This window comes from Myotis davidii, unplaced genomic scaffold (genome assembly GCF_000327345.1).
Source record: "Myotis davidii unplaced genomic scaffold, ASM32734v1 scaffold993, whole genome shotgun sequence".
Lineage (NCBI taxonomy): Eukaryota > Metazoa > Chordata > Mammalia > Chiroptera > Vespertilionidae > Myotis > Myotis davidii.
This window is the reverse complement of record NW_006285483.1, coordinates 204,712-222,506: the sequence shown is the minus strand read 5'-3', so window position 1 is coordinate 222,506 and position 17,795 is coordinate 204,712. Positions and strand designations below refer to the sequence as shown.

General features: G+C 40.2%; 1 protein-coding gene and 1 long non-coding RNA gene across 2 annotated transcripts in view; one reads left to right on the top strand and one right to left on the bottom strand.

Moving 5' to 3' along the window:
• Positions 1 to 3,593: 3,593 nt before the first annotated feature.
• On the bottom strand, positions 3,594 to 4,956 carry LOC107181902. The gene is made up of 2 exons (XR_001512609.1): positions 4,214 to 4,956; positions 3,594 to 3,862 (listed from the first exon to the last, which is right to left on the bottom strand). It is a non-coding gene; the product is annotated as an uncharacterized LOC107181902 (long non-coding RNA).
• A 153-nt stretch (positions 4,957 to 5,109) lies between these two features.
• LOC102752803 (breast carcinoma-amplified sequence 3) overlaps positions 5,110 to 17,795 on the top strand; it is a 198,020-nt gene continuing 185,334 nt past the window's right edge. The window contains exons 1-4 of the mRNA XM_006756213.2: positions 5,110 to 5,138; positions 7,035 to 7,122; positions 11,494 to 11,548; positions 15,074 to 15,149. Of these exons, the coding sequence (XP_006756276.1) occupies positions 7,052 to 7,122; positions 11,494 to 11,548; positions 15,074 to 15,149 (202 nt within the window). The 5' untranslated portion in view covers positions 5,110 to 5,138; positions 7,035 to 7,051. The remainder of the gene's footprint in view (positions 5,139 to 7,034; positions 7,123 to 11,493; positions 11,549 to 15,073; positions 15,150 to 17,795) is intronic.

Sequence of the window (17,795 nt, the reverse complement as noted above, 5' to 3'; positions counted from 1 at the left end):
TACCTGGGTTGCGGGCACATCCCCAGTGGGAGATGTGCAGGAGGCAGCTGATTGATGCTTCTCTCTCATCGATGTTTCTAACTCTCTATCTCTCTCCCTTCCTCTCTGTAAAAAATCAATAAAATATATTAAAAAAAAAAAGAAATTTATCTTACCTCTTAACACAGTTCAGAGTAATGATGGTAAAGATGCTCAACAGCATGAGGAGAGATAGTAACTATGAAAACAGAAATAATGACATAGCACCAATAAAGAACACATTGGAATACACAGCAGATTAGGGGAAGCTGAGGATCCAATCAGGGAATCAGAAGATGGGTAGAAAGAATATAGGTTTTTTAAAATACTGCATTCATAAGCTGTATACTAGGTTTGTTTGCGTAACAACATTAATGATGTTATTTTCATTATCTTGCAGATATTTAGATGATTAAATACAGGGGTGGGCAAATAATTATTAATAAATAATAATACAACTGTAAAGCTAACCCTCCTGTCATCATAAGTTACTTCAGATTTTAAAGCAGTCTTTACCCAGGGTTAAATGGGGAAGGTAATATATGGGAAAGTTAGAATATGTTCTGGAGATCATTTAAAGAGTTGATAAAACTAATTTTTGGTCTTTGTCAATAGTTTTACTTTCTGGAATATTTAATTATAAATACCAGTTTCATATTTCGGGATAAATTGTTGGGTTTTGACATGTAATTTTTCCTGTTAGGAAATAGAGCATTATGGAGAACAAAAATGAAACTAATAATCCCTTCTGTTAAAGAGCTTACATTTTAGTTACATAGACAATAGAATGATACATTCATCAACAGAACAGTTACAAAGTAGTATTGATGTGTGAGAGACAAAGGGCAACTACCTTCAAAATTTGCCTGGGACAGTCCTACTTTAACCTTTACTTTTTTTTTTTTTTAGATATGTTTTTATTGCTTTATTTTTAGAGAGAGAGGAAGGGAGAGAGAAACATTGATTGTCTGCCTCCTGCAGGCCCTGTCTAGGAATGTGCCCTCACCGGGAATTGAACCAGTGACCTCTCAGTGCATAGGATGACACTCAACCAACTGAGCCAGGGCACCCTTTACTTTTTAAAATATTTACTATTGTTGACAATATTACAGAGGTCTCTCATTTTCACCCCCTTTAATCCCCTCCACCCAGCCCCTTTCTACCCCCCACAGGTCTTCACCAACCTATTGTCCTCGTCCCTGGGCTATGCATATAAGTATATAAGGTCTTCGGTTTATCTCTCTTTGTCCTCCCACCTCCACATGGAGGTATGTCAGTCTGTCGTTTACCTTTTTTAAAAATTTTGGTTGATTTATTAGCAGTATTGTAACTGGACAATCAATGGGTCTATGGTACCTGTCACTACTTGAGCCAATTAAGCAGAGACAGGGTTGAGTCATATATGAGCCTTTATTCCAATACTGCCAACAGTATGGGGGAGCAGCAGGTCATTGACAAAAATCTGCTCTGCAGCCCCCATAAGCCAGCTGCTTATATACGGTAAAACAAAGATTACTTGGGGAAGTAGGGATTACAGGCATGGGGAAGTAGGAGGCAGGGGTGGGACTCCATTGTTTTGGCAACATGCTGTTAATCTTCTCATAATAGGCAATTGAGTGAGAATGGACCCCATTCCAAGGTTGACTCCCAGGTCCAAGGTTGACTCCCTGGTCCAAGGTTGACTCTCAGGTCCCGGGGCCTACAATTCCCAGCCAGGTCAGAATGTCCTTTCTTTAACCAACACAAGTCAATATGGTTAACAGAGTGTGGAGGAAAGGGGCCACATGCTGACCTGACAAGCTCAGGAGAGGCCTGCATGGCAGTTTTGCAGACTCGGAGACCTAAAATAACCACAAAGGATGGACTGAAATTAAACTTTAACTAAAAGCAGTTATGGTGGACAGTTACGTCCTAGGCCCGTATCTTCACTGACAAAGTCAACCTTTACCGTAACTGAGCCAGCCTATCTGTCTTTTTCATCTATGATAACATACTCTTGAAATGTCTGAGTAACTTGTGACTTCCCTTTTCATGGAGCCCCTGGGGCACAACCAGGTGTGCTGGGTCCCAGGACAGATACAACAATTCTTTCATTTGTCATGTTAATTGTTCCTCTATGTTCCTCCTTTGATTAGAATGTATAAATATGGATGTAACCCCGCCATTCTCCGGAGCACTACCTCAATCCGTTGAGGTTCTGCTTCCCGGCATATGTCGACAGTTTGGCTCAAATAAACTCACAAAAATTCTTTACAGGTTTCAATCGTTTTTTTACGTTAACACAGAGCGTGATTAATATTTACCATAACCATAGTTAGTCCCCAATATTCTATTTTTTTGGCCCTAACAGTGTCTCATTTCAAGGTTTTGTGGGTAGAATGATACATTATATAGCCACCTTTTAAAAAATCTGTTTTTCCTTGCCCTAGCTGGTTTGGCTCAGTGGATAGAGCATCAACCTGTGGACCAAAGGGTCCCAGGTTTGATTCCAGTTAAGGGAACATACCTTGGTTGCAGGCTCCTCCTCGATCCAGGCCCTGGTCAGGGTTCATGCAGGAGGCAACCAATCAATATGTCTCTTTTACATTGATGTTTCTCTCTGTCTTTCCCTCTCTCTTCCTCTCTCTAAAAAATCAAAAAAATATCCTTGGGTGAGGATTAACAACAACAAAAAAATCTGTTTTTCCTTTTATTTGAAAGTTAACATATTAATGTTCACCATAGTTCTATGTGAAATCAGATTATTTCACCACTGCTTACATCATATGATTATTATCCAAGTGTTTTTGGTGGCCAGAGTGAGGCAATGGTTTGCTTGAGGTTAAAAAAGGAATCCCAATCCTATCTAAACAAATACACAATAAAATGTAAAGTGACCTTAACATTTTGTTTGCATATGTATGAACAGTTCCTTGACAATTCCCTGGGGCGTGTAGGAAAGGCAATTTATTTATTTAAAGATATATTTTATTGATTTTTACAGAGAGGAAGGGAGAGAGATAGAGAGCCAGAAACATCGATGATAGAAACACCGATCAGCTGCCTCCTGCACACCCCCCACTGGGGATGTTCCTATAACCAAGGTACATGCCCTCGACTGGAATCGAACCTGGGACCCCTCAGTCCGCAGGCCAACGCTCTATCCACTGAGCCAAACTGGTTTTGGCGGAAAGGCAATTTTAGTCATTAGTGATTTATTATAGTGGACATTGTAGTAATTGGGATAACATAGAACTCTCTGACTTGAACTCTTTTATGCTGAAGATGAATTTGCTAGCTGGGGTTGCTCAGTCAGAAGAACAGATTGTTGAAAAGTTTCCCTAAGTCCCTTAACTTTGAAATTATTCATGGGCTGGCAATATGTACTAAGCACTCATATTTAAAAAAATGATTACCATTCATTTTATTTTTTATTTGAAGGCTCATGAAAGAATCACACCATCTCTGCAGAGAAAAAAATGGAGGACTTAGAACTAGTTCATTGGTTAATTAGTAATTAGTTAATTTGGAGAAATTTCTAACTGGTTCTTGTGAGGTTCGCGGCGCAGGAAACTGAGTCAGAGAGTCCGGCAGACTGAAGGAGGGGAATTTATTCTGCGCTCTCGGGCGAGGTCCACAGGTCTTGGGGTTGGGCCAGTGCAGTCGCGCCAAGAGGGAGTAGGGGCATTTTTTCATACAGCTGTTCAGTGAGGGCGGTGGAGCATGAGCTGTGGGAGTTCCTGCCGCGGGGGTCGTCACTGTTTCCAGGTGTCGTCATCTGTCTGGTAGCTGACCTGTTAGGAATTCCAGGGCGGGACCGGTATGTGCGTCACCATCTACCTGGTGCACTGGCCTGTTACGGCTTCTAGGGAGGGCCCAGTATCTACATCACCATCAAGAAAGTTAAATTAAAGGCATGTTTTGCTATAGAAAAATCTTCACTTAGCCCTAACCTGTTTGGCGCAGTGGATAGAGCGTCGGCCTGCGGACTGAAAGGTCCCGGGTTCGATTCCGGTTAAGGGCACGTGCTTGGGTTGCGGGCACATCCCCCGTGGGGGATGTGCAGGAGGCAGCTGGTCGATGTTTCTCTCTCATCGATGTTTCCAACTAACTCTCTATCTCTCTCCCTCTCTGTAAAAAATCAATAAAATATATTTTAAAAAAATAAAAATAAATAAAAAATATCTGAAATATAAAACAAAATGTGGAACGTTACCATTGTTCATCCTATCTGTACATTTCATCACTCAGTTGCTCAAGCTCAAAACACAGGCATCTTCTTTGATTCTCTCTTTTCCTCTATTCCCCATGCAATGCATTATCAAGATCTTTCAGTTCTCTTTTCCAAAATATTCTGAAATTCACAGCTTTTCACTTCTAGACCCCTTCTCCCACCTGGTCTAATGAAATAGCCTCCATACTTGATCCAGTGCTTCCCTTGTCCCTTCCCTGGCAAAAGTTTATTTTCTGTTTAGTAGGTAAAATGATCGTTTAGAAATGTAAGTACGATCATGACACTTCCTAGCTTAAAGTCCTCCAATTGATTCTCACTCTAAAATACAATTGAAACTCCTTATAAATCCTGTACAAAACCATAGTCCGTCTGGCCATTGTTTACCTCTCCTAACTAGTTTTCTATACTACTTCACTTTGCTTAAACCATAGTATTTATCTCGTTCTTACTCAAAATTCACTTCCTTCTTAGAGCCTTTGTATTTACTGGGCGTTTGTTCAATAAGTCAATAAATGCTATCATTGTTATACAGAAATGTAACTAACGAAACAACACCGGCGAGATTTTGATATCTTCCTTACGGGAGGCAGAAGGAGGCAAGGAAGGAGACAGGTGTGGTCCATAAACCTAGATTAAACTGAGGAGATCACTCGCCGCGTCTCTCCTTCAGATCAACACCTCCTCAGCTTCAGGGCTGCCCACCACCCTCTACCAACCTAGCTTCCCGGAAGATAAACACATCTACAAGGGCGGGGCAGAAGGCGGATTCGGAATGGATGAGTGGCCAACTAAAAGTGATTGGCAGCTGCCATGTCCACGTGCTTTGAGCTTCTAACCAGCTGTCGCGAGAATTCCATGTAAACAGACCAGTCCCCGGGTCCTCCGATTCCCAGCCTGAGGCGCTCAGGTGAGGTGCACAGGAGTCTGGGCGTGATGCTTTCTGACAGACCCACGAAGGTGCTGTCTACAGTGGAAAATACACATGTCCGTAATTCCTCCGGCCGGCGTTCGCAACCGAACCTGACACCTTGGTTTTACCCGAATTTACATACTGTTTTGTTTTTCCTCGAGCCCCAGCGGATTGGATAGTTTCAGGAGGCGGGTCCGCCTCTTTTCTACTTGCTGGTTGGCGAAGCTGACCTTTAAGGGCGGTGCCCGGCCGCAGGCAGCTGGCTTCTGGGATTGGCTAGAAAGGTAGTTCCGCTGAGGCGTGGTAGGAAGTGGTAGCCGTCAATCACGAGGGGACTCCAAACAGTGAGGCTTGAGCTGGAGAACAGCGTTTACCGGCGGGCGGCCGGTGAGAGGGCTGGCGGGGCTGTGTCTTTGGGGAGGCTTGGAGAGGACGAGGGGCAAGCCGCGTGAGTGGAGAGGGCTTGACTGGCAGGGATTCGGCGAGGGGGAGCTGTGGAGATTGGAGGGGGAGGGGAGTGAGGTAGGGCAAGGGGCCAGAGGGCGGCCGGGGGCAGCGGTGGCACAGCGTTGGAGGTGAAGTGGGTAGCGCCGTACGAGCGTCTTTCAGGAGAGTGGGGCCTGAGGCACTGGCCACGGTCGTCTTCTGGAGACAGGGCCCTCATAGGACAGTTCTTGGGAGGTTGTGCTTGGAAATAAAGGGTGGTGTGGAAATGAGAGGGCTGAGGGGCTGGAGGTGAAGACACCCATTGAGGAAGGGGTACCTGGGCTGGTTCGGGCACAGGGTGTTTTGGGTGTAGCATATGGGACTCATCAGTTTCAAAGTTGTCAAAAAAGGTGATAGAATGCTCCCTACTTAGAAGTGAGGGTTTTAGGGGCTTTTCAAAATTAGTTCCAGGCTGTGGGCTCTCCTGAGCCCTGTAAGAGATACTTAATATTGCTGTCAGTCCTCCTTTAAACCTTAACCAAATACGCTCCATGCTCTTAAAACCTCCCTAAGGATTCAGATGCTTATTAGGGATGAGGATTCAGTGATGTGAGAGGATAGGATAAGGGGCTTCTAATGTCATAAGTTTTTATTACTTATTTAGACTCTGGTGATTAGATTCCAATAGCAGGGGGTTAATTGTTTTTAAAAATGCTGCGAATTATGACCATGCAGTCTTTTCTTTAATCTTTATTTTTTTAAAAAAATAAATATTTTTATTGATTTCAGAGAGGAAGGGAGAGGGAGAGAGATAGAAACATTAACGATGAGAGAGAACCATCTATCAGTTGTCTCCTGCAGGCCCCCTACTGGCGCTGGAGCGGGAAACCTGGACATGTGCCTGATCGGAAATTGAACTGTGACCTCCTGGTTTGGCGCTCAACCACTGGTTGGGCCATCCAGTGTTTTTTTTAAAGATATAATTGACATATATTAGTTTCATGTGTACAGCATAATGATTTGATATTTGTATATATTGTGAAACAATCACCACAGTAAGTCTAGTTATGATCCATTATCACAGTTACAATATGCTTTCTTACAGATTACAACAGTCTTAGTTGGATGGTATTACCCTACTGTTCCATTTGGTCTTGAAATATTGTACCATGTGTATTTTAACTGTCTCAACATAAAATTTCAGTAAATTTTTAAATTTTGGCTTACATAGGTAGCACATTTGTTTTTATAAAGCGATCCTGCACTAGACTTCCCATCCATGATCTGGTTCTCTTACTTTTCTGGTTTATCTTAACAGTAGATCAAAGGGTCCAGCAAGAGTCTTAGCTAGTTTTGTGGTTCTGAGGTTTGGTTCAAATAAAAAAAAAAAACCACTTGGTAATTAACCATAAACCTTTCTCCCTACTCCCAACAATGATTTTTTTCTATTTTCTGTTCTGGAAACAGGTTTTGTGAATGAAGCTATGGCTACAGATTCCCCAAGAAGACCCAGTCGTTGTACTGGTGGAGTTGTGGTTCGCCCTCAGGCTGCCACGTAAGCAAATTTCAGAATAAGCATGATAGCTGAAGAAAGATTATTCAGAATAAGTGATGTGTAACACTCAGGTTTTCTTTTTGAACAGTGATTACTTTTTTTTTTATAAAATATATTTTATTGATTTTTTTACAGAGAGGAAGGGAGAGAGACAGAGAGCCAGAAACATCGATGAGAGAGAAACATCGATTAGCTGCCTCCTGCACACTCCCCACAGGGGATGCGCCCGCAACCCAGGCACATGCCCTTGACCGGAATCGAACCCGGGACCCTTCAGTCCGCAGGCCAACGCTCTATCCACTGAGCCAAACTGGTTTCGGCGAACAGTGATTACTTTTGTAGAATCTATTTAATTTTGGCTTTGTAGGATGATAAATACCATTGCCAAGGTCAAATAAAAGGAATAATTGGAGGGTTAAGTTGATGTATTCAGCATATTTACACAGTACATGGAAAACACTATGTAAATCTTAAAGAGTAATGCTTTTTCATAGTCCAGGTTGAACAATTAGTGGGTTATTAAACAATTTGTTGGATCAGGACTATTATTCAAAAAAGAAATAGAATTAATAGAAAATAGAGTTGAGAGTATTGTTTTATGGCACATTCAGAGATATATCTGTTTACTAGATTGTGATGTAAAATGTATTTCTTACACTAAGACAGTGATGGCGAACGTTTTGAGCTCAGTGTGTCAGCATTTTGAAAAACCCTAATTTAACTCTGGTGCCGTGTCACATACAGAAATTTTTTGATATTTATTTTATATATTTAAATGCCATTTAACAAAGAAAAATCAACCAAAAAAATGAATTCGCGTGTCACCTCTGACACGCGTGTCATAGGTTCGCCATCACTGCACTAAGATCTCAGCCAGAAAGTTTTAAAGTCAATGTCATAAAAAGTACATGTCCGATGAGAGAGAAACATCGATCAGCTGCCTCCTGCACACCTCCCACTGAGGATGTGCCTGCAACCAAGGTACATGCCCTTGACTGGAATCGAACCCAAGATCCTTGAATCCACAGGCTGACACTCTATCCACTGAGCCAAACCAGTAGGGCTTTCCCATTGATTTTTAGAGAGAGTAGAAGGGAAGGGAAGAGACAAGAAAGAAACATCGATGTGGGAGAGATACATTGATTAGTTGCCTCTCACACATTGCCCCAACCAGGGCCAGGGACCTAGCTTGAAACAGAGGTACATTCCCTTGACTCGAGGCCCTTCAGTCTGGGAGCCTATGCTTTATCTACTAAGCCAAACTGGCTAGGGCTGCATTTCTATATTTTAAGCCTTCTTTGACAAAGCATATGAATACTTACTTAAAAAAATCCTTATGTTTATTGATTTTTAAGAAAGAGGAAGGTAAAGAGAGGAAGAGAGAGAGAGAGGAAGAGAGATACAGATAGAGAGAGAACCATTGATCAGTTGCCTCCCCTATTCACCCCAGCCTGGATTGGTGCCCTCAACCTATGTATGTGCCCTGGCTGGGAATTGAACCCCAAACCTTTTTGGTGTAGAGTATGATGCTCCAGCCAACAGAGCCACCCAGCCAGGGCTATTATGTATACTTTCTAGGAGCATATAACCTAATGTGGTTTTAAGAATGTATGTTAGAACCGGCTGGTGATCATGGTTGGATTTCCCAATAGGGGGCATGATGGGATTGCGGGCTCAGTCCCCAGTAGTGGGCATACAGGAGGCAGCTGATCCATGATTCTCTCTCATTATTGATGGTTCTCTCTCTCTCCTCCTTTCCTCTCTCTGAAATCAGTAAAAACATATTTAAAAAAGGAAAAGATATGTATGTTTGCGATCATTATAATCAATAAAAAAGATGCTAGCAAAATAGCATGAGAATGTAGAATATTTTTGTGTGAATATTTTAGTATTTTAGATTTCAAAAGTTTTGTTAGGAAGCTAACATTTATAGTGTACTTCAAAGCCTGAATAGTGTTTGGGCAGTTAGAATCAAGGGTATATTTTAGGCAAAGGGAATTGAGTGAGAAGATGTGGGTAAGGCAAGCTATTTTCATGAATGAAACAGGAAAGTTGACTTATATGAAATAGGGTGAGGTGGATAATTAAGACCTTTCAATACCTCGCTAAGGAGTTGAAACTCCTTTTCTGCTTTTTTAAGATAATATTTTTATTGATTTCAGGAAGGGAGAGGGAGAGAGAGATAGAAATATCAATGATGAGAGAGAATCATCAGTTGGCTGCCTTCTGCTTGCCCCCCCCACTGGAGATCAAGCCCGCCACCGGTGCATATGCCCTGACCGGGAATTGAATTGTGACCTCCTAGTTCCGTTTTTTAAAATGTTTATAAGGGAATTGTAACATTTTGGATTATTTCCCTTGGGAAGGTTAGCATGTTACATAAAAAGTGCCTTCTCAGAATAACAAAAGTCTGTGGGTAATATGATATTTTACCACAAAACTTCCTTTTCTTTCCTCCTGCATTTCCCAAGGCTATATGTCTTTGTTAACTATGGACAGCGGCAATAAGCATGTTATTAGCAATGAGTTAGGTACTATTTCACTCTTCATTTTACAGGTGGAGAGACCACAGCAGAGAGAAATTAAGTAAATTGTTCTTTGGTAACAGCCAAGAAGGGGAACCTGGATCAAATCCAGGCAGTTTGTCTTTGCTGCCTCACTATATTCAACATTTATTGCTTTTTATAATGCAATACATAATTTTTGTGGTTTAAAAAATATCTTCATTCAGTATTCTTTTAACAATGCTTGAGCATCAACTCCATGCCTGAGTACTGGCTTATAGATTCTGAAGGTATAGGTAAATATGAGAGATGGATTCCTCTCTGTAGTAGAGTTTACATTCTAGTGGGGGAAACAGTGAATAAGTAAAGGTAAAGTCATTACAGGCTTGGATCAATGCAGTGTGCTATGATAGAGAATGACAATGGGGAATATGACTTAAGGCTATCAGGGAAGGCTTCTCTGAGGAGGTAACGGTTTAGGTGGAGATATGAAAGGGAAGGCTGAGAATATGGGAAGGACTTTAGGTAGAAAGCTAGTGTAAAGGTCTTGATTAAAAGAGCTTGGTGTAATCTAGGAATTGAAGTTGCATATGACTGAAGTAAAGCAAATTAAGGGAGTGGCAGAAAAATGAGTTTGGAGAGATAGGCCTAATCAAAATGTTTTGGGGTTTTGGGGCTTAATTAGGTCTGTAGGTATGTAAAGTATATGTTTACATAGGATTTAGGATCTCATTATGTCCCTAAATGTAATTTTTCACATCTCTCTGGAATGAATTTGATTTGGTATTTTGAAGAAATTTTTTTCTCTACTTGCTGACTTCCCATTTAAAATACTTTAGTGTCCTTGAGCGTCTTACTACTTTCCCATGTCTTGTATAAGGCAAAAGTTAGCTGTAGAAAAATATGGATTCATTTTTCTCTATGCATGTAAGGGACTAGGTTCATAACCAATTTAAAGTGAAGGTCACTATATACTGAGTCATCTGCAACAGGTTTTCTTGGTCTAATTAGGGCAGGGGTCCTCAAACTACGGCCCGCAGCCACATGCGAATACAAATATTGTATTTGTTCCCATTTTGTTTTTTTACTTCAAAATAAGATATGTGCAGTGTGCATAGGAATTTGTTCATAGTTTTTTTTTTAAACTATAGTCCGGCCCTCCAACGGTCTGAGGGACAGTGAACTGGCCCCCTGTTTAAAAAGTTTGAGGACCCCTGAATTGGGGCAGTCTGCTCAGACTCAAGGGGAAGGTTCTGCTTCAGCCAGGTCTTCTGTCATCACTCCTTCAAGTATGAGTTAGAAGTTCTCTATCTCAAGTTAACACATTGTTTGCGGGTAGTTTTTATCGCGCACTAACAGGTGGTGCGGGCCATTTTTGCAGTTGAATAGATTGATTACCGTTATACCTGGAAGTACATACATAATTCACCATTGTATGTGTTAGAGACCCAAATTTTGTCCTTTGGAATTCATATATCTGCATTTTAGCATCCCTTTAGAGCAATAAAAAAATATAAAAATAAACGTATTATACATTACCCGCATTCTACCGCTAGTCTATAAAAAACGTATTAATATGTGTCCCGCGCTCTACTACCAGTCAACGTAAAACATATAAATATGTTTCCTGCATACAATGTGTTAAGATAGCATGACTTTTCAGAAGAGATCATGTTTAGAATTGGTTAAGATCTCATTTGTATTTAATAACATTCAATGAAAGGAGAAAGGTTAGCAGAATTATCAGGTAATGTGAGTTAGGCTTTTAAAAAAATATTATGAGTGATCTTCTAAGGGCTTAGAAAGAATTTTCCCATGTTTGTCTTAAGCTGTCACGATAAATTTTATCCAATTCTCCCCTTTGCAGGGAGCAGTCCTACATGGAAAGTGTTGTGACTTTTCTACAGGATGTTGTGCCACAGGTAAGTGTTTGTGGTTTCCGGAACAGTAGGTTTTACCTTTGTCCAGGGAGCCTCTGAAATGTACTGTTTCCTAAACTTGATACTAGTATCATCAACTTCAAAAAGACTTGATGTTTTAGTATCCTGAATATTGGTAGTGAGAAACTATACGTGTTATTAGATGTACCTGAGTTTTGTTCTGACTGTGGCACCATTATTATTCCTCAGAATTTGCTCTCCTAAGAGGAATCAAGGTGAGATGCTAGTTGAGGGATGGGACTTGGGACTCTCTAGTTGGGTTCTGTTTCCACAGTCTTTCCCTTGTCCTGGTTAAATGATGCATGACTGAAGTGAGACAAGCAACACATGCTTTACATTTCATTAACTAGGTATTATGTTAACTAAATACTGAGCACAAATCTACGTCTCTTTCATATTGAGCAGTATTTCTATGCTACACAGAGTATGCCCTGTTACTTTAGCCTGTGAGAAAGTAAGCTCCTTGTAAGCTCCTCTATGTCCAGGTGCAATGAAGAATGAGAGCTGCCCTCCTGGAATCACCTCTAGGGCACTGATGCCCAGACAATATAATAAGTATCACTTGACACGCTTATTGAAAATAGTAATTTCCAGGCCCCTCCCCCAGAGATTTTGACTCTGGAATTGAGGTGGCATCTAGTAATTCGTGTCTGTAGTAAGAATCTCAGGTGATTCGTGTGAAACATTAGCTTTGGGAAGCAATGTTTAGTGGAATTACTGAAGGGGAAGGTTTCTGCTTTCTTGTGGTGATGCCAGTATTCCCTGACTAAAAAAGCATCAGTTTGGTAGTCCGCTAACCACCATTGAAACGGCAAGTGAAAGCTGTATGGGCACTGGGTGAGTCTGTATCACTGGGAATGAAATAACTAAACATGGGCAAAGATGATCTTAAGTTGAGAAGCAAAATGACATGGTGTCATCTACCTTCTTCATGCAAACCTGCTGGAAGGCACACAAGAAACAATACTCAGATGCTTCCGTTAACTTCACAGAATTTTCTCAGGAATGCTTAGTAGAGAACACCATGTCTGGGAAGGATAGAGGAAAACCTGAAGACGTAACAAAAGTATTCAAGCCTTTCTATGAAAATCTTATTTCTCCCTGAGGAGGAAAACAAAGAAGTTCTGGAATCCCCATATACTGAAAGGCTTCTTTCAGCCTTGGTTTGTTCTGCATATCACCCAGAAGTCAAAGGACAGCATCTTCTGATGTTGCAAAGGAATAGGGAGAATGTTGAATAATGCTACAGGTGATAAGCAACTTGATAATTCTGCTAAACTGAAGGAAATGTTGATAAAATGTTACTGCTTTACAAGATTTAAGAAGAGCCTGAGATAGGAAAAAAGAAGTCCTAAATGTAATATGTCTTAGATTGGATCTTGGAGCAGAGAAAGACATTAGTGGAAAAACTGGCGAAATCCCATGAGATCTGGGCCTTAATTAGTAGTAATGCATCAGTTAGCTTCAGAGTTTTGAAGAATGTACCATGGTAAGGTAAGATTTAGTTATATTAGGTAGTTCACATTAGAGGAACCTGGGTAAGGTGTATATGAGAACTTTCTGTACTGTTTAGTAATCTAAAACTATTCTAAAATAAAAAATTATTTAAAAAAAAGAGTTTTCAAGGATGATAAGGGTAAGAGATCAAGGAGGAAGAGGAAGAAGATAAGGATGAGAAGATAACTGGTGATAAGGATGAGATGGTTGAAGATAAAATTGGTTATAGTGTGGGTTTTTCTCTTCAAAGAAATTAACCGCCCTATTCACATTTCACTTTTTTTAAAAGACAATTGAAATCAAGAATTTTTTTGTGTATAGTAAATTTACAATTAAAGTAACTGTCTTTTAATAGTATTTTCAGTGTCCTTTACCTTTGTATGTTAAGTACAGGGACATTTAAATGGTATGGAAATTTAAAGCAGGTCATGTATAACACAAATTATGGGATGGTAGTTTTTGTATGCTTTTGATATACCATATTTAATAATAATTCTCTGAACTGAGAACCACTTTATAATTGAAAATGTTGCAGCTCTTTTGTTGACATTCTAAATATTTGTAAATTCATACAATAAAAACACTTGCTTTATGGAGAGATGACTCCCTTTGACTACTGTTGAGAACCCTTGACACTTTTCCCATGACTTCAGGGCAGTTTATGTTTATCTTTGTGGCCCTTGCAGGCTTGTAGAAACTAGCTAATAGGTTAAGTGTAGAGGCCAGATCAGAGACTGAAAAAGTAATACTTTTTTTCCACCCCCAAAACTGCCCTCCAACTGGACGCATGAAGAAAGTAATATTCCTTTTTGTGTGTGTGACTACAAACAAGTGAATTTATTTTTGTGTTTTTGTGCTGTATTTTTAAGCCTACAAGAGAAAAGCAAATAAAGCTTTTAATTGTTTTATGATTTAGGAAATAAGGTCATATGGATGTACTATCCTATCATTCTATATATAATATCAAGGAGTACATTTTAAAAAAAATATATATTTTTACTGATTTCAGAGAGGAAGGGAGAGGGAGAAAGAGATAGAAACATCAATGATGAGAATCATTGATCGGCTGCCTCCTGCATGCCCCCCATTCAGGATCGAGCCCGCAACCCAGGCATATGCCCTTGACCAGAATTGATCCTAGGACCCTTGAGTCCGCAGGCTGACGCTCTATTCACTGAGCCATATCGGCCAGGGCTCAAGGAGTACATTTAAAAAACATTTTATTTTTCAATTACAGATGATATTCAGTATTATTTTATATTAGTTCCAGGTGTATGGACTAGTAGTTAGACAATTATATAATGTAAGAAGTGATGTCCCCGATAATTATAGTACATACATAGTTATTACAATATTATTGACTATATTTCCTATGCTGTAAGAAGGTAATACTCTTGAAAATTTTGGGTAGAGTGTAAATAGCCTGATCATAAATACATGGAAACTAAATAGTTTTATTTTTTTAAGACTTATTTGTTGGCCAATATAGGAAATGATTTAGTTTTTTGAGCACCTTTAAATTATAGTGCTATTTCCTAATATACTATGATTATTATATTCTATGTTTCTGCAATTCTTTTCAAAAATTTTTTTTAAAATCCTCACTTAGGGACATGTTTTCATAGATTTTTTAGAGAGAAAGGGAGGGAGAAGGAGAGAGAAACAACAATGTGAGAGAGAAACATTGATTGGTTGCCTCCCATACATGTCCTGACGGGAATGAACCCACAACCATTTGGTGTAATGGAACAATGCTTCAACCAACTGAGCCACTGGTCAGGGCTCCTGCAGTATTTTAGTAGCTTAAAAACTCTTTTGAACAAGGTTTTCAGACTCCTGGATAACTTTCTTTGGGAGTACAAATATTACAAAGTGTGCTGTTTCCAAGATGAAGGTAGGATTGGTGAAATAGTAGAGGGATAGTGTTGGTTTTAAGTTACTCTGTTTTGAACATCAGTAATATTAGAGCTGTAAAATATTTTTATTCAAACATTTCTGTTTACTGTGCAGGCTTACAGTGGGACACCTCTAACAGAAGAAAAGGAGAAAATAGTCTGGGTCAGATTTGAAAATGCAGATTTAAATGGTATGGTTTTAACTTTTTGGGGCTTATTTATGCATTCAATGTTTGCTTCAGGGTGACCTGATTCTTGAGTCAGATTACTTTCTCTTTTAGTAACTTTTTAGTTTTCAAAATAAATTTGTGTTTAATTTAAAATAGCATAACCACATTTTTACAGAAACTTTATTAGAACTAATATGGTATTGTACAAGTCTGAAAGCAATTGTAACATAGGGCCTAGCCTGAAACTTTAAGTCCAAGAGAGAGGTGGCTGCCCCCTGTCTGTTTCCCAGGCTACCATGTCTGTTATCTGGCTGAATTGTGGAGACACTGGTGAGAAACTGAATGGGAGGATGGGAGAGAGGGAAGAGTATTATTCTTCTCTCTCCTTCTCCCTGTCAGTGGCTGCATTTTCTCTGTGGTTTTTAGGTTCCCTTGGGCTTGTGCTGGCAGTCCAGTTTTTACCAGGTGACCTCCGCACCCTGCACTCCTCTGTGTCTTCCTAGGCTATGGGTAGCAATGACTTCCTGCTATTGCTAATCTCGTAGGCTGCCTCACCGTTCCTACTCAGCTACCAGTTGTCTGCATTAAATTCCCAGTTATAAATACACTGACTTGTTTTAATTTCCTAGTTGGACCTTGATTGATACCATACTCTTGAATCTTTGTCTCTTCTAGACTTTTAGAATGTAGTGCCTTATTTTCCTTTAAAAGCTACTGTCCAGGCCCTGGTCGGTTTGGCTCAGTGGATAATGTTGAACTGTGGACTGAAGGGTCCCGGGTTCAATTCTGGTCAAGGGCATATGCCCGAGTTGTGGGCTCGATCAATGGTTCTCTCTCATCATTGATGTTTCTATCTCTCCCTTTCTCTTTCTCTCTGAAATCAATAAAGAACATGAAATAAAAAATAAAAAAGCTACTGTCTAGGATGAGAGAGGCTAAGTATTGCCTCTGCTATTGGTTTCTTCTGAATTTTGGATTCTCTATCAGCTGGTTCGTTCAAATAATGACAACCTCTTGGGCCCTCTTTATGGGGAACAAAACATTCATTTGTAGGGGTGATTATTTATGATTTATAAACTTTTCCTACTGTATTTCTTTTTGAAAACTTACTATAGTTTACATTTTCTTTTAATGGCTCAAATTTCTTTGTTTATTAGCATAAGTCCTTCCTGTTCCTTCTTTATTTCTAACTATAATGCAGTGTTTGAATTGAACTCTGCTTTGGTGATTGCTTTCTGTTTCTTCCAATAGTCCTGGGAGCTCTGCTCTTTTGCTTAAAATTATGAAGTGCTGCCAGGTAGCCCCTTCCCTCCAGGCTGCATCCCAGTTGATATGGTTTATCATGGCTGGGGGTTGGGGAGCCAGTCCTGCATCCTCCTAGGTATCTCCATTCCTAATCAATGCTTTAATTTTGGCTGTTGTTAGGTAGAGATGACTACTTTTGGAGGTCATTAGAGAGTAGGACAAGGGCCTTTTGTATCATGATCACTGTTCTGTTTCTCATCTAGACAGTCTGATACATGCCTAAGCGTGTTTTCCTTAAGGTACCATACTGAAAAAGAAGTAGCCAAAGCAGTTTCATATCCTGATATACTTTTTTTAAAAATATGGTTTATTGATTTCAGAGAGGAAGAGCGAGGGAGAGATAGAAACATCACTGAGAGAGAATCATTGATTGACTGCCTCCAGCATACCCCATACTGGGGATCAAGCCTGCAACCCAGGCATGTGCCCTTGACTGGAATCGAACCTGGGACCCTTCAGTCCGCAGGTCGATGCTCTATCCCAGGGCTTCTCAAACTACGGCCCGTGGGCCACATGCAAATACAAATATTGTATTTGTTCCCGTTTCGTTTTTTTACTTCAAAATAAGATATGTGCAATGTGCATAGGAATTTGTTCATAGTTTTTTTTTAAACTATAGTCTGGCCCTCCAACAGTCTGAGGGACAGTGAACTGGCCCCCTGTTTAAAAAGTTTGAGGACCCTTGCTCTATCCACTGAGCCAAAACAGCTAGGGCCTGATATTTTTCTATCAAATTCCCTAAAGGTGTGCATATGGTTTGAGACCCAGAGCACACTAGGTTATCCAGCTGGTTCGCTACAGTATAACCAGAACTGTCAAGTCTCTAATCTGTGAGGGGGAAGCTCTTTGCACCCCATCACCTTTCTTGACTTGGCCAATTCTAATACGAAGTCTAGTACTATACTTAGGTACCAGTTTTTATATTTAACAGCCCCTTCTTCAGTTGTAAGTGATTGATTTAAGGGAATAAAAAAATTAATTGTGATAAAATGCACATAAAAGTGTTTTATTTCAACCATTTTTAAGCGTATGGTTTAATAGTCTTTAAGTACAGTATGTCCTCAGTTAACATTGTTGATAGGTTTTCAGAACTATGGTGAAACAAAGTGTAAGGAAACCAGTTTTTTTTTTTTTTTAAAAATATTTTTTATTTTTTTTTTACAGAGAGGAAGGGAGAGAGAGAGAGAGTTAGAAACTTCGATGAGCGAGAAACATCGACCAGCTGCCTCCTGCACATCTCCCACTGGGGATGTGGCCGCAACCCAGGTACATGCCCTTGACCGGAATCGAACCTGGGACCTTTCAGTCCGCAGGCCGACGCTCTATCCAACGCTCTATCCACTGAGACCAACCGGTTAGGGC